This window comes from Marmota marmota, unplaced genomic scaffold (assembly GCF_001458135.2).
Source record: "Marmota marmota marmota unplaced genomic scaffold, marMar, whole genome shotgun sequence".
Taxonomy (NCBI): Eukaryota; Metazoa; Chordata; class Mammalia; order Rodentia; family Sciuridae; genus Marmota; species Marmota marmota.
In genome coordinates this window covers 66112883-66128430 of record NW_025999842.1, presented here as the reverse complement: position 1 = coordinate 66128430, position 15548 = coordinate 66112883, and the positions used below count along the sequence as shown (strand labels likewise).

At 35.1% G+C, this 15548-nt stretch overlaps 1 protein-coding gene across 6 annotated transcripts in view; it reads right to left on the bottom strand.

The window, feature by feature from the left end:
- The window catches only part of Esr1 (estrogen receptor 1), a 381784-nt gene that overhangs the window by 180026 nt on the left and 186210 nt on the right, over positions 1 to 15548 (bottom strand). For all 6 annotated transcript variants that reach the window (XM_048799977.1, XM_048799971.1, XM_015502311.2 and 3 more), the window contains one exon: positions 15096 to 15212. In XM_048799977.1, the coding sequence (XP_048655934.1) occupies positions 15096 to 15212 (117 nt within the window). The remainder of the gene's footprint in view (positions 1 to 15095; positions 15213 to 15548) is intronic.

Genomic DNA, 15548 nt, shown 5'->3' with positions numbered 1-15548 from the left:
GGAGTGAATCGTTTTTAGAGCCCCTGTTTAAAAAGTGTTTCAATTTTGAGACACAGTCTGGCTAAGTTGTTTATTTTTTATTTTGAGGCAGGGTCTTGCTAAGTTGCTTAGTCTTTGCTAAGTTGCCAGGCGGGCCTTGAACTTGGAATCCTCCTGCCTCCTGAGCTATTGGGATTACAGGCATGTGCCACCATGCCTGTCTTTGTTTTTGGTTTTTTTTTTTTTTTTTTTTAACATTGTAAGTACACATAGTATTGGAGTTAATTTTGACAAAATTATACCTACAAGGAATTTGATTTTAATCCCTATCCTCTTTTTTCTCCCCTCCTCTAATGATAGTCCTTTCACTCCTCTCTCTCTCTCTCTCTCTCTCCCTCCCTTTGGTACATTTATATATGTATATACCATGATTTTGTTAAATTCATTACATATTTTCCCCTTTCCCTTCTTCCCTCTCTCCCTCCCATTCTCCTGTTTCTCCTACTCCACTGATCTTCCCTGTGTCTTTATTACATCTGATCCACTCCTCCAATACCTTCTTCCTCTTATTCTGCTCTAGCTTCTAAATATGAGAGAAAACATTTGACCCTTGGCTTTGTGAGTCTGGTTAATTTCACTTGGTACAATTTTCTCTATTTCCATCCGTTTTCCTGTAAATAGCATTATTTCATTCTTCTTTATGGCCAAGTAAAATTCCATTGTGTACATAGGTCACATTTTTTTGATCCATTCCTCTACTGACAGGCATCTGGGCTGATCCCATAATTTTGTTACTGTGAATTTTGCTGCTATGAACATTGTAGTGGCTCTATCACTATACTAGGCTGGATGTTAATTCTTTGGGATGAATACTGAAGAGTAGGATAGCTTGGTCATATGCTGGTTCCATTCCTATTTTTTGAGAAATTTCCACATTGCTTTCCAAAGTGGTTGAACGAATTTTCAGTCCCAACAACAGTGTATAGGTATACTTTGTCCCCTACATCCTCATCAGTTTTATAATTATTCATCCTCTTGATAGCTGACATTCAGACTAGAATCAGGTAAAATCTAATGTAGTTTTGATTTGCATTTATTTTCCTGATTGCTTGAGATGTTACACATATTTTCATATATTTATTGGCCATTTGTGTTTCTTCTTTTGAGATTTTTTTTTTTATTTTGCCCACTTATTGATTGGGATATTTGTTATTTGGTTTTTATTTATTTTTCATAGTTTTTTGAGTTCTCTATATATTCTGATTATTAATCACCTGATAGAGAAGGAGCTGGCAAAGATATTTTCCCATCCTGTAAGCTCTCTCTCACTCTCTCAATAATTTCCTTTCCTTTGCAGAAGCTTTTTAATTTGATGGCATACCATTTATTGATTCTTCATTTTATTTCTTGAGCTTTAGGGGTCTTCTTGTGGAAGTAGATGACCGTATGATGGAGTATTTATGTTTTCTTTTAGCAATTGTAAGGTTTCTGATCTAATTCCTAAGATTTGATCTACTTTGATTTGACTTTTGTGCAGAGAGAAAGATAGGGATCTAATTTCATTCTTCTACATTTGGATATCCAATTTTCCCAGCACTATTTCTTTAAAAAGCTGTTTTTTTCTCCAACATATATTTTTGGCACCTTTATCAAATATCAGATGGCTATAAGTATGTGGATTTGTCTCTGTGTTTTCTATTCTATTCCATTGGTCTTCATGTCTATCTTGGTGTAGATATGGTCTTTCTTAAAAAGGTAAATGATGGACTCCTTTTTCCTTCTTTAAAAAACAACAAAAAAAAAGACTTCTAAATAAGCAATCAAATTATTCAAGTATAAAAATATTAGTCAAGGTTAAGTTGTTATCAGTTTAAAATAGCCTGTTATAACTGCAAAAGGTTTTATGTAAGCATTATGGTTTTTTAAGCATTTTTATGTAAGCATTATGCAGAGCAAAAACTGACAGTCAATAAGATAAAAAGTAAGATTTAAAGCATACCACTATGAAAAAAATCACTTAATCACACAAGAAGGTAGCAAGAGAAGAAAAAAGAAAACATGCATCTAGAAAACAAATAGCAAGCATAAATTCTTATTTATCAATAATTATTTTAAATATAAGTGTCAAATTCTCCGATCAAAAGACAGAGTGAGCTCCCTGGTGGTCTTGTACTTAGGATTTGGCACTCTCACCACAAGGCTTGGGTTTGATTCCCAATCAGGGAAGTCTTTCTTCTAAAAGCCAGGCATGCTGCACACATCTGTAATCCCAGTGCTCTGAAATCTGAGGTAGAAGGTTCACAAGTTCAAAGCCAGCCTCAACAACTTAGCAAGACCCTAAGCAACAAAATTAGGCCTCATAATCTCAAAATAAAAAATTTAAAAAGGTCTAGAGCCAGTGCCATGGTGCACACCTATAATCCCAGTGTGAACCACTCAAGAGGCAGAGGCAGAAGGATTGCAGGTTCAAAGCCAGCCTCAGAAACTTAGCAAGGCTCTAAGTAACTTTGTGAGACCCTGTCTCAATAAATAAATAAATAAATAAATAGGATTGGGGGATTGGCTCAGTTGTTAAGCAACATTTGGCTCAGTCCCTACTACCAAAAAGAAAAAAGAAAAAGTCAGAGTGGCACAGTGGATTAAAGAAAAAAAAACCCAATGATATACTACCTATAAGAAATATACTGCACCAATAAGGATCCACAGATTAAAGGTGAAGGAATGAAAAAAGATGTTCTAAACACATGAAAACCCTAAGAGAGCAGGGGTAACTGTACTTATAGTAATAATAAACAATCAATATAGCTAAGAATTGATTGTGATAACTAACAAAATTAGCAAATCATTAGTCAGACTAAGAAAAAAAGACAATAAAAATGAAAGAAGAAACATTACAAATAATACTACAGAAACACAAAGATCATAAGATACCATTATGCACAATAATAAACCAACAAACTTGATAATGCAGAAGAAATGAACAAATTCCTAGTCACATAAAACTAACCAAGATCTAAGCATAAAGAAATAGAAAATCTGAATAGACTATAATGTATAAGAAAATTAAATCAGTTAATAAAAAGTCTTCATCAAATGAAAGCTCAGAACCTTATAAATTTACTGCTGAATTCTTTCAAACATTTAAAGAATTAATATGAATCCTTTTCAAACTCTTTGACAAAATTGAAAAGAAGGAAATTCCTCTAAACTTGTTTTACAAGGCCAGCATTATCCTAATGCCAAAGTCAAACAAGAATAGTATAACAAAGGAAAATTACAGATCAATATCCCTGACAAATATAGGTGCAAAAATTTCTCAACAAAATATTAGCAAAACTGATTTCAACAGCAAATTGAAAGGATCATTCACCATGTTCAAGTGTAATTTACAGGGACAAAGGTAAAATTTAACACATGCAAATCTACAAATTTACTACATTAAGAGAATGAAGGGCAAAAATCATATAATCCTCTCAAAAGATGTAAAAATGCATTTGACAAAATTCAACTTTCTTTCATGATAAAAGTTCTCAATAAATTAGGTACAGAAGGAATGTATTTCAACACATTAAAGAACACATAGGGTAAACACACAGCTATACTATAAACAATAGTAAAAAGTTAAATGTTCTTCATCTAAGATTAGAAACAAAATAAGGATGCTGACTCTTACCACATCTATTCAGCATAGAGCTGGAATTCCAAGCCATACCAATTAGGTAAGTAAAAGAAATAAAGCCATGCAGATTAGAAAGGAAGAAGTTGAATTTTCCTTGTTTGCACTTTACATAATATCAATATATAAATCCCTAAAGGTTAGACAAACACATCTGTTAGACTTAATAAACAAATTCAATAAAGTTTCAGGATACAAAATCAACCTATAAAAATCAGTAGTGTTTTGATATACCAATAACGAACTATCCCCAAAAACAATCAAGAAAACAATTCCATTTATAATAGCTATTAAAAAAAACTCTAAGATATAAATTTAACCAAGAAACTGAAAGACCTGTACGTTGAAAATCAAACATTGATGAAAGAAACTGAAGAAAATACAAATAAATGGAAAGATACTCCATGTTCATGGATTAGAAAAATTTACATTATTAAAATGCCCTTACTAGTTAAAGTGATCTACAGATTCAGTGCAATTCTGAGTGAGGAGAACAAAGGTGGAAGCATCACACTACCTGACTTCAAAATATACCAAAAAGCTTTTGTAATCTAAAAAGCATGGTACTGGCATATAAATGGACCCATTGACCAACAAGAACAGAAAATCCAGAAATAAATTCATATATTTAGCAACAATTATTTTCAATAAAATTTCCACAAACACAAGAGAATCTCTTCAATAAATAGTGCTGGGGAATATGCATATTCAAATGCAGATGAATGAAAATAGACCCTTACCTCACACTATATGCAAAAATACTGTAATCCAGACATTGAGCACACAGATTTGATCCCAATAACTCAGGTGGCTGACAACATGAAGATCAACTTAGCAACTTAGCAAGACCCTGTCTCTAAATAAAAAGGGCTGGGGTATAGCTCAGTGGTAGGGCTCAATGGTAGATATTGCAAAAGAAATACCAAGATTAAAGACTCAGATATTAGACCTAAAACTATGAGACTACTAGAAAAAAAAAAGAGAAAACTTCCATGACATTGGTCTAGAGAGTAATTTTTTTTTGACACAATCTCACAACCAGAGATAATAAAGGCAAAAAAAAAGATAAGTGGGATTTCATTAAACTAAAAAGTTTCTGCACACCAAATTAACAATAAAAGAATGAACACAACTTTAGAATGGAATAAAATATCTATAAATCATACCTCTGATAAGTAGTTAATAATCCAACATATATAAGGAACTCAAAAACAAGAAAATTGGTGATACAAGTAAAAAATGGGCAAAGGACCAGAGCAGACATTTCTAATAGGTTACTGAAAAATATGAAACAATGTCCAAAATTAATTAACCATCAAGGAAATGTAAATTAAACCTACCGTAAGGTATCACCATGAACCTATTACAGTGGCTTTATGATTAAGCTCATGTATGAAACAATGCAAGAAATTTTAGAGGTGAAATGATTGAGTTATGAGAGCCTTAACCTCAAAAGTAGATTAATCCACTGATATGGATTAACTGAGCAGATAGGGTGTGGTTGGAGAAGGCAGGTCAGTATGGGTGTGCCTTTGGGGTTTATATTTTGTTCTTGGTGAGTGAAACTCTCTCTGCTTCCTGGTGCCACATCCTAAACTGCTCTCCTGTGGCACATCCTTCTGCCATGATGTTCTGCCTCACCTTGGGCCCACAGCAATGGAGCTGGCTGACCATAGATTGAGCCAAAATAAACTTTTCATCCTCTACATTGTTCTTTTCAGGTATTTTAGTCACAGCAATGAAAAAGCCCACTGAAACAAGTAGCTATTACCAACAAGATGTTGGTGAGAACTTTGAGAAAGGGAAGACTTACACACTGCTGGTGAAAATGTACACTAATATAGTCATTATGGAAAATAATGGAGATTTCTCAAAAAGTTAAATATAGAACTATGATGTGATATATCAGTTCCACTAATAGGCATATATCAAAATGAAATCAGAATGTCAAAGAGATATCTTCACTTTTGTGTTCCTTGCAATATTATTCACAATAGAAGAAGATATACAGTCAACCTAAGTGTCCTAAGTGCAGCCCACAATGGAATACTATGTAACCTTCCAAAAGAGACTGATTGGCAGGAACATGGATGAATATAAAGGACATTAAGTGAAACAAGCCAGGCACAGAAAGACAAATACCACATGATCTCACTTATGTATGGAACCTCAAACGTGAACTCACAGAAACAGTGTAGAGTGATTGTTGCCAGAAGCTGGGGGTAGGAGGGAGATGTTGAGGAAGATGTTGGTCAAAGTATATGAAAGGTCAGCTAGATAGGTAGAATGAGATCAAGAGATTCAGTTCACACAATGGTGACTACAGTTATTAACAATGCATGGAATACATGAAAATCATTAAAACAATCAATTTTAAGTATCCTCACCACAAAATTTTACAAGTTAATGAATGTGTTAATTAGCTTGATTCAGTGATTCTGCAATGTATATACATTTCAAAACGTCATGTAGTATATAATATATATTTGTCAATTAGAAATAAATACAAATTTTAAAAATGTAAATTGGATGTTAGCTCAAATAAAAATAAAGTTCTGTAGTTAATTTTAGAGATGTAATTAACTTTTAGAGATGTAATATGTTAAAAGAGTCTCATATTTAATTACTATTTCATTTTCCATTTATACACAGTAATAACACACACATATATACTAAACTCACATCAAAGTCAACTAGCAAATTCCAGTGTACCAGAAATTATCCCACATTTTCCAGAAGTATTGGCTCAGATATATTGCTGGATTTTTGCCTTATCATGTCCATTCATCATATGTATATAAAAGACAGGCATGAAAATACAATACACATCTGTTTTCTGCACTCTAACACAAGCTGTTAGGGATGCTACATAATGATTCTCACCTTGAACAGCAGAGAACAGTAGATATGCCCTCTCCAACTCTAAGATCAAATTATTCTATTTGGTTTACAGTCCAAAATCTAAGCAATTCACATTTTTGTTTGAAACAGATTACAAAAATATATCCCAAACATTCCCACATTTGTCACATAACTCTGAAAGTTCCTCTCCTTCTGCCAATGAACTCAGACATTGACTTGCTGTGGCCTGCTGTATGCCATCAAATAATACAAGCAAAAGCTTCAGACTTGGGGTTTGCCTTTCTTTGTGCCTGTACTGTTAGCAGTAAGAACATGCCTGGATCAGCCCACTAGAGGAGGAAAGATGTATGAAGCAAAACTAAGTCTTTCCAGTTGCTCTAGCCAAGACAACCAGCTTACCTACAGACATGAGTAAGTCCAGCCAATATCATCAAATGCTCCAAGCCTATCTTCCTGATATGTGAGTAATAGATGCTTCTTGAATGTCATTGAGATCTGAGATGAGATTCTGTCATCTAGCATAAGCTTCTATATAGGTTTCATCTTCCAAGCCAAGATTCTCTCCAAATTAGAAAATCAGGATTCTTAGTCATAACTCTGCTCCTGTACTTTCACATTTTTTTCATTCATTTCATTAATTCATGCATACAACTCTTTCTTTTTTTCTTTTTTGCCTTTTTTATTGATTTTTTAAAAAAATAAATGACAGTGGAATGCATTACAATTCTTGTTACACATATAGAGGACAATTTTTCACATCTCTGGTTGTATATTAAGTTATGTTCACATCAATTCGTGTCTTCATACATGTACTTTGGATAATGATGTTCAATACAATCCACCATCCTTGCTAAGCCCCTGCCCTCTCCCTTACCCTCCCACCCCTCTGCCCTATCTAGAGTTTGTCTATTCCTCCCTTGCTCCCCCTCCCTACCCCACTATGAGTCAGTCACCTTATATCAGAGAAAACACTCGGCATTTGTTTTTTTGGGCTAACTTCACTTAGCATTATCTTCTCTAACACCATCCATTTACCTGCAAATGCCATGATTTTATTCTCTTTTAATGATGAGTAATATTCCATTGTATATATATGCCACATTTTTAATCCATTCATCTACTAAAGGGCATCTAGGTTGGTTCCACAGTTTAACTATTGTGAATTGTGCTGCTATAAACATTGATGTGGCTGTGTCTCTAGTACGCTGTTTTAAAGTCTTTTGGGTATAAACCAAGGAGAGGGATAGCTGGGTCAAATGGTGGTTCCATTCCAGGTTTACCAAGGAATCTCCATACTGCTTTCCATATTTGGGTAAGTTTATTCTTAGATGTTTTAATTTTTTTTGCAGCTATTGTAAATGAGTACTCTCTTGGTTTCTATATCAGATAACTTGCTATTAGTCTATAAAAGTTATAAATTTCTATATGTTAATTTTATATCTGACAGCATTGCTGAATTTATTAGTTTCAATAGTTTTTTTGGTGTCATCTGTGGGATTTCTTTCATATAAGATCATGTAATCTGCAAACAGTGATAATTAGACTCCTCTAACTTAAAAGCATTTCCTTCCTTTCTCTGCTTCAATGCTCTGACTAGGACTTTCAGCACCATGTTGAACAAAAGTGGTGAAAGTGAACATTCCTGCCTTGTTCCAGATCTTAGAAAACTTTCAGCTTTTCCCCATTCGGTATTCTGTTGGCTGTGAGCTTATTATATATGACCTTTGTTATGTTGAAGGACACTCCTTCCATACTTCATTTAGAAGAATGTTGTTATGCTGAGGTACTTAATTTCATACTTCATTCTTCATGAAAGAATGTTAACTCTCACCAAATATCTTTTATGCCTCCATTGAAGGGATCATATGGGGGTTTTTTTGTCCTTATTTCATTGATAAATTGCGTCACATTGGATACACTATATCACATTTGTTGATTTCTTATGTTGCGCCTGAAAGTGAATCCACACAACCACAGCCAACTGATATTCAACCAAGGTGCTAAGATACACATTGAAGAAAAAACAAACTTCTCCATAATGGTGCTGGGGAAATTGGAAATTGGTTGTCTATGCACAGAAGAATGAAACCAGACCCCTACCAATCACTCAGTAGTTACAAAAATCAACTCAAAAAGATTAAAGACCTAAACATAAAACCTGAAACTATGAAAATACTAAGAGAAAACATTTCCAGACATTGGAATGAGCAAGTATTTTTTTAACACAATCCCAAAAGCACAGGCAACTAAAGCACGAATAGAGAAATGAGATTACGTCAAACTGAAAAGTTTCTGCACAACAAAGAAAACATGCTAAGTGAAATAAGCCAGACTTAGAAAGTCAAGGGTCGAATGTTTGCTTTCATTTACAGAAGCCAGAGAGACAGAAATGAAAGGAATATTGAAAAAGAAAAAGTGGGAGGGACCTCATGAAAATAGAAGGAAGACCATTAGAGTAGAGGAAGGGGATCAAGAGGGAGGAGGAGGGAGGGCCATGGGGAATACTGGAATAATACATGGGGAATCTATCAAACTATACGATGTCTATGTATTTAGCAAATACACTAGAATGAATCATGAATATATGTAATTATAGTTTTCTAATTAAAATAACAGTAATAATATTAGAAAGAAGATCTGTAGATGAAAACAAGAAGCCCAGGGGATATAGAAGGGGAGGAAAGAAAAGGTACTAAGGAATGAGATTGATCAAATTTAGTTGTGTGAAAAAACAAATGTAATATAATGAATCTATTATGTAAAATTCTAATGTGCTAAAAACAATGAAAGAAAGAAAAAGGACAAATAAAACAACAAGTGCTGATGTAAATGTGAAGAAAGGGGAACTCTTGCACACTGTGGGTAGGAATGGAAACTAATCATTATGGAAAATGATGTGGAGGTTGTTCAAAAAAGTAAAATCTGTACTGCCGTATGGTCCAGCAATCCCACTACTGGGTATACATCAAAAGGAAGGATGTATGTTGAAGAGACACCTGCACTTCCACGTTTTCTGTAGCATTCATCATCACAAGAGCCATGAAACATGATCAACCCAAGTGTCCATCAACTCATCAGTAGATTAAAGAAAATGTGGTACATATATGCAATGGAACACTATTCAGCCTTTAAAGTGGATAACATTGTCATTTTTGTCAACATGGATGGAACTGGAGAGATCATCATGGTTACTAAACTAAGCCAGACACAGAAGACAAGGGCCACATGATAGCACTCACATAGAATGTGAAAAGGCTGATCTCATCTTAGAGGCAGAGAGTGGGACCCTGCTTGGCAGAGGTGGAGAGAGTAGAGGAAGGGAGGGACAGGGCGAGGTTGGTGGTGGGTACTAATTACAGTTAGATAGGAGTAAGAAGTTTTGTTGTGCTAGTGCATCTCGGGGCAACCATAGATAATGATAATGGATTTTGTGTTTCAAAAAACTAGAAGTGATTGAAGGTTTTCACCATAAACGTTTGAAATAGATATGATTTATCTGATTTAAACATAACAATATATCCATGAATCAAAACATCCCATGGTACACCATAGTAAGCACAATCGTTATGTTTTTTAACATATCAGCTTAACAAACAAATTTAGACTTTAGAAATACATAAAGAGATCAAAACAAACATAAAGTAGAATTAGAGCAATGTTTTAGTATTTTATTGTTTTGAAATAGTCCTAAACATTAGATTGAAACATTGTCATCAAAATAAAGATGAGTTGACAACTACTACTTTGTCTTAAATTTCTTTCAATATGTTGGGATGAAATAAAACCAGGATAGTTAGTGCAAAAGTCCTGCACATCAATTAACCTCTTCATGCCAACTTCATGGACTACAGAAAAGAGAACCTGGCCAGCAACTTGCCTCTGTGTCTATTGTAGGGAAAGAACTTTAATGAACCTGTGTAAATCTCTGGCATCATAAAATGATAATCATCATTTTATATAACCTCATCATGCAACTATATCCAGTGTATGACATAAAAATGACTTTAAAAAAGCATATGTGTCTGAGCCTAGGTTTTTATTCTTCAAAAAGGAATTAAACAATTTTACCTAGTGGAAGTAATGAAATTGTGTCTTTCTTCCAATAGAAAAAAAATAGCAGCATGATGTTCCTTAGTAAGATAAGAATTATTTTTGACAGAAAAGATAAAATAGCTAATGCTTCTATGGTAACTTTAAATTTATAAAGTATTTTCCTGTGTTATGATTTGTGATCTTCATGACAAACTGGTTGAGTAGAAATTATTTCATCCTATGTCCCAGAGCAGTGAAGCTCACAAAAGTGATTTAATGGGGTTGCTCAGCTAGTCTGGGGAGGGGTCAGTATTGAAGTCTTCCGTTTTCTTGTAAAATTCATGGGTAGCAATATATACTTTGGAAGTCAGATGGGCTGAGTAATGTTCTGGGTTGGGCTAAACCCAGGAGAGGTTGGCTAAAACTCTGGACATCCATTCTGATTCTTCATTATTTGAGCTATCTTCCAAGCTTGTCAAATCTCAAATTTTCTGGATTACTATTTACCACTTCAAATGCACCTTTGCAATGTGTCTTCTTTGTACTATGAGGATACTGATGGAAGAGACTAGGCTTATTCATATTCACTTCATCCACAACAACTTGCATGTAAGACAACCGAAACAGATACTACTTCAATGAATTAAATCAATTCACTTTTGCAAAATATTTTCATTAAACACCTACTTTGTGACTTGTTCAATACTAGCTCAGTCAACAAGACAGAAAGAACTCCAGACTGCCTCATAGAGTTCATGAACTAGAGAAGACACACTCTGAACAACAACAGACATGGAATCTCAGAGACATTTGCTGTGGAAGTTAGAATACAGGATCCAACCCAATGCAAAGGCACAGGAACTAATTTTCCAGAAAGAAAAATTCCTGAACTATTTAATCTGCATTCTTAGGGCTGAAGGGAAATGAGGTAGACGAAGAAGAAAAAAATACACTAAGATGGAAAAACATCCCCTGAGGCATATCTTAAATCCCTCATCTCATTGAACTATCATAACTCAGAAGCAAATCTAATCATGGTATTTAGGCAGGGAGGACAGTAGGTAATCAACAGATTGATTAAAATTTTTTTTTCATGTGGATAAATCCTGCTCTCTTAGATCTTTAGAATACATCTTCACAAATGTATTCAGCCTTGCTATTAAAGCAGAAGGTATGTTATGTGATTCTCTGAAGCCAGAATTTTTATTTCATATATAGAGATTTACTATTCTGTTGTAGCTCAGCAGTAGAGTGCTTGCCTAGCATATGTGAGGCACTAGGTTCGATCCTCAGCATCACATAAAAATAAATAGAGATTTACTACTCTAATTGGCGACTAGCCTGGTTAAGAAACTGGATTGTTAATGAAACCAATTGGAAAATGTTGTAAAGATTTATTTAGTCGCAGCTGTTTTTTACAACTGCAAATTTTATAGTTAGTTATTACTGTACTTCCAGTTGTAAATTAAGTCTTTATTCATTGGGATTTCCAAGGAGTTGTTATATAAGGTGCCATGAGGTTATATGTGCTATGAGGATACATTTTATAACATCCCATATTATAAAAAACCAATAATTTATATTGCTTTATGGAAAGTACTTTATTTTTAATTTTTTTTTATTTTAGGTGTAGATGGACACAACACAATGCCTTTATTTTTATGTGGTACTCAAGATAGAACCCGGGTCTCGCCCGTGCTAGGCAAGCACTCCACCGCTGAGCCACAATCCCAGCCCATGGAAAGTACTTTATACATGTAATTAAAACGTGATATTCTTGCAGCGTACAGTTTTATGGTAAAAATTGGTTCAAAACTCATGTATATACATAAACTTCCAGAAGGACACATTTTCATTATATGTGGATAAGTACTGAACAATCATTGAGTAATCCCAATGGGATATTGTTACATAATGAATTATGTACTTGCAAATTCATATTTTGAAACCCTAACTAACTCCTAGGACCTTAGAATGTGACTTAGTTTGGAGATGAAGTCTTTAAAAAGGCAATTAAGATTAAACAAGGTCATAACAGGTAGGGTGCTAGTTCATAGGCCTGATGTCTTCATGAGAAGAAGAGACAGCAGGAGTGCGTGGGCAGAGAAAATGTCATGTGAGGACAGAAAGGTGGCAATCTGTAAGCCAAGGAGAGAGGCCTCCAGAGAAACCAAACCACCAGCACACAGACCTCAGACATGCAGCGTCCAGAGCTGTGAGAAGATGAACTTCTGTCATTTCAGCCACTAGGTCCAGGGTGTTTTGTCATGGTAGCCTGTTATGACTGAATTGTGTCCTCCCAGATTTAGATATTGAGGCTGTAGCCCCAATCTGAATATCTTTGGAATAGGGTCTATATAGAGATAATTAGGGTTATGTAAAGTCATAAGGGTTAGTCCCAAATCCAATGAGACTGACATCCTTATAACAAAAGGAAAATACACCAGGAGTGAGTGGCAGAGAAATGGCCATGTGAGTGAGATCATCCAAAGCCTACAAGAGATGCCAACACCAGGAACAAATTTCTAGCAACTTGACCTTAGACTTCTTGCCTCCAATAATGTGAGAAAATTGCTTTTTATCATTTGAACCAACTAGTTTATTTTTGCTACGGCAACTCCAGAAAACTACACAGATACATATTTTATGGTCATAAATATACATGTACAAGTATATGCATGCTGACTGTCCAGGTAGCATCAAATTATTTAGATTTCTATTTGAAAACAATGAGAAAGATTTTATTATGACTTTACAAATTGGAATTTTTGCGAGATTAAAAATGAGGATGAATAATTTATGTTTTTGTAGCCAGATTGTATCTGAATATTAATTAGAAAAAAGAATTGTTTTCAAGAAGTGAAGTCAATGTATGGATACCTTCAAATTTATAAACAAAAAATGTTTTGGACCTATTCACAAGTTTATTATTTCAGCTTCTAGAGACAATAAAAAATCTTGGGCTTATCTTACCTACAACCGCCAAAGAATATTACATTTGGACTCTTCTGTTTCAAATTAAACTTTTCTTATATAGCCATTATCTTTTGTCATTTATCAAGTTACCTTAAGAAGCTTTTTGTGGGCTTAATTAAGTATGACTAATTTTCCAATGGTACAAAGAAAAATTAATTCCTTAAATATTTAATCCATTTATGACTCAAAGTGTCATTTTCTGAATTCAGCTATTCAATTCTTAGAATTAATTACCCTTTGAATTAAAGCTGATTTTTCAGACTTTCAAGACATATAGTCACATCTCATAACACTGCTTAAATTCAACACTTCATCTGCTCACCGAGAAAATGTATTCTGAATGCTGTATTCAAAATCACAATCTGACCATGGAACTAAGGCTTTTTTTTTTTTTTTGTAAGTTGGTAATGACCAAGTGTGCCTTCATCCTCACCTACATTCTTACTTAGGTTTCCCTCTCCTTTCCCTTCATTCAGGTGTGAGTTAAAAGTTAGCTGCCTTCTATTTGCAAAATTACTATTCTTCTTCATTGTAACTGTGTTCTCCTCAGCTCATCCTGAACCTCGCCTGCTTCCGAAAGTCGTTCCCCAGGGAAGACAGTAGACCGCACAGTCATTGACCCCTCCCTGCCTCCTGTATCACTGTGGAACATGGAAAGCATCCAGGACTTAATTACACAGCGCCTATTTGTTCTCCCCAACTATGTTTGAAGGCTATCCAAAACCAGAAGCAATGTTCTTCAAGAGGATATTCCCTAGAACACAAGGGGATCTTAAATAGGAGCATCTAACACCCCCCAGAAGTGGACTCCAGATTCCCATACAAGAAAACTGCAGGACTGAGCACGAGGCACCGGGAAACCACATGTGCATACTTGAGCAGTCACACAGGAAAGATAACCACATGGGCGCGAATCCTGAGAGCTCGGGGATTCGTTAGTGCTCAGTGGGCATGTAACCAGCACTGAGATTATAAAATGTGCTGCTTGACTCAAGTTCCAAAGGTGAACAATCCCTCTGACTGAAATTCAAATCCCCTAAGGTACATCAAAACATCGCACCATTATAAATTAGTATTTAGTGCTCACATGTACAAGTGTGAATCGAGGGGGAAATTTAGATATCGTTTTCTAGCAATAGCAATAGCATCGGTAACTGAAAAAATATTTCCAGAATAATTCATTGAGCAGTCTTCTTTTCCTTCCACCACTCCTCCCACACACCTTTGATTTATTTTTTTAAATTTTTTATTGTTGGTTGTTCAAAACATTACATAGTTCTTGACATCTCATATTTCACACTTTGATTCAAGTGGGTTATGAACTCTCAAACACCTTTGATTTAATAGACAATTATTTACATTGCAAATATGAAACACAAAATGGCATATTAGAATTTCTAGTTCCAGCCACTTTCAATTGCTTTGAAATAAAATGCATTTGTTGAAAAGAGAAATAGGAAAAAAAAATGAATTAAACACACTAAACTCCTGGTGGCTATGCAAATAGAAGTTGCCAGCCCTGGACAGTAGGCAAGTTCGGCCAGAACGGGCACCATGGCAGGGTACCTACCACCTTTCATCATCCCCACTTCATAGCATTTGCGGAGCCGGCAGGCCTGGCAGCTCTTCCTCCTGTTTTTATCAATCGTGCACTGGTTGGTAGCTGGACACATGTAGTCATTATGCCCTATTAAAAGCAAGAGGACAGAATTAACATTATTTCAAGGACTTTACAGGGAAACTGCTGGATGATGTTTTCATATCACTAACTTGGCTTTCCCAAGTTGCCACCTTGATCTGCCCTCCTTCTCTCCATGCTAAGTGCAAATAAACCTCAGCTGGACTTAATTTCTACCTCAGCCGATTGCTCCAGGAGGTCTTTGGACAATCACCTTCTGGAAGCTCACACAGCCTAGATAGAGCTGTATCACGTCTCACCTGGGCCCCGAAGGTCAAGGTTCTCGGTAGGTGAGATGTTTTGTCTGGGTTTTGTGTTTTTACCCAGGCCACTCAATAAAATTGT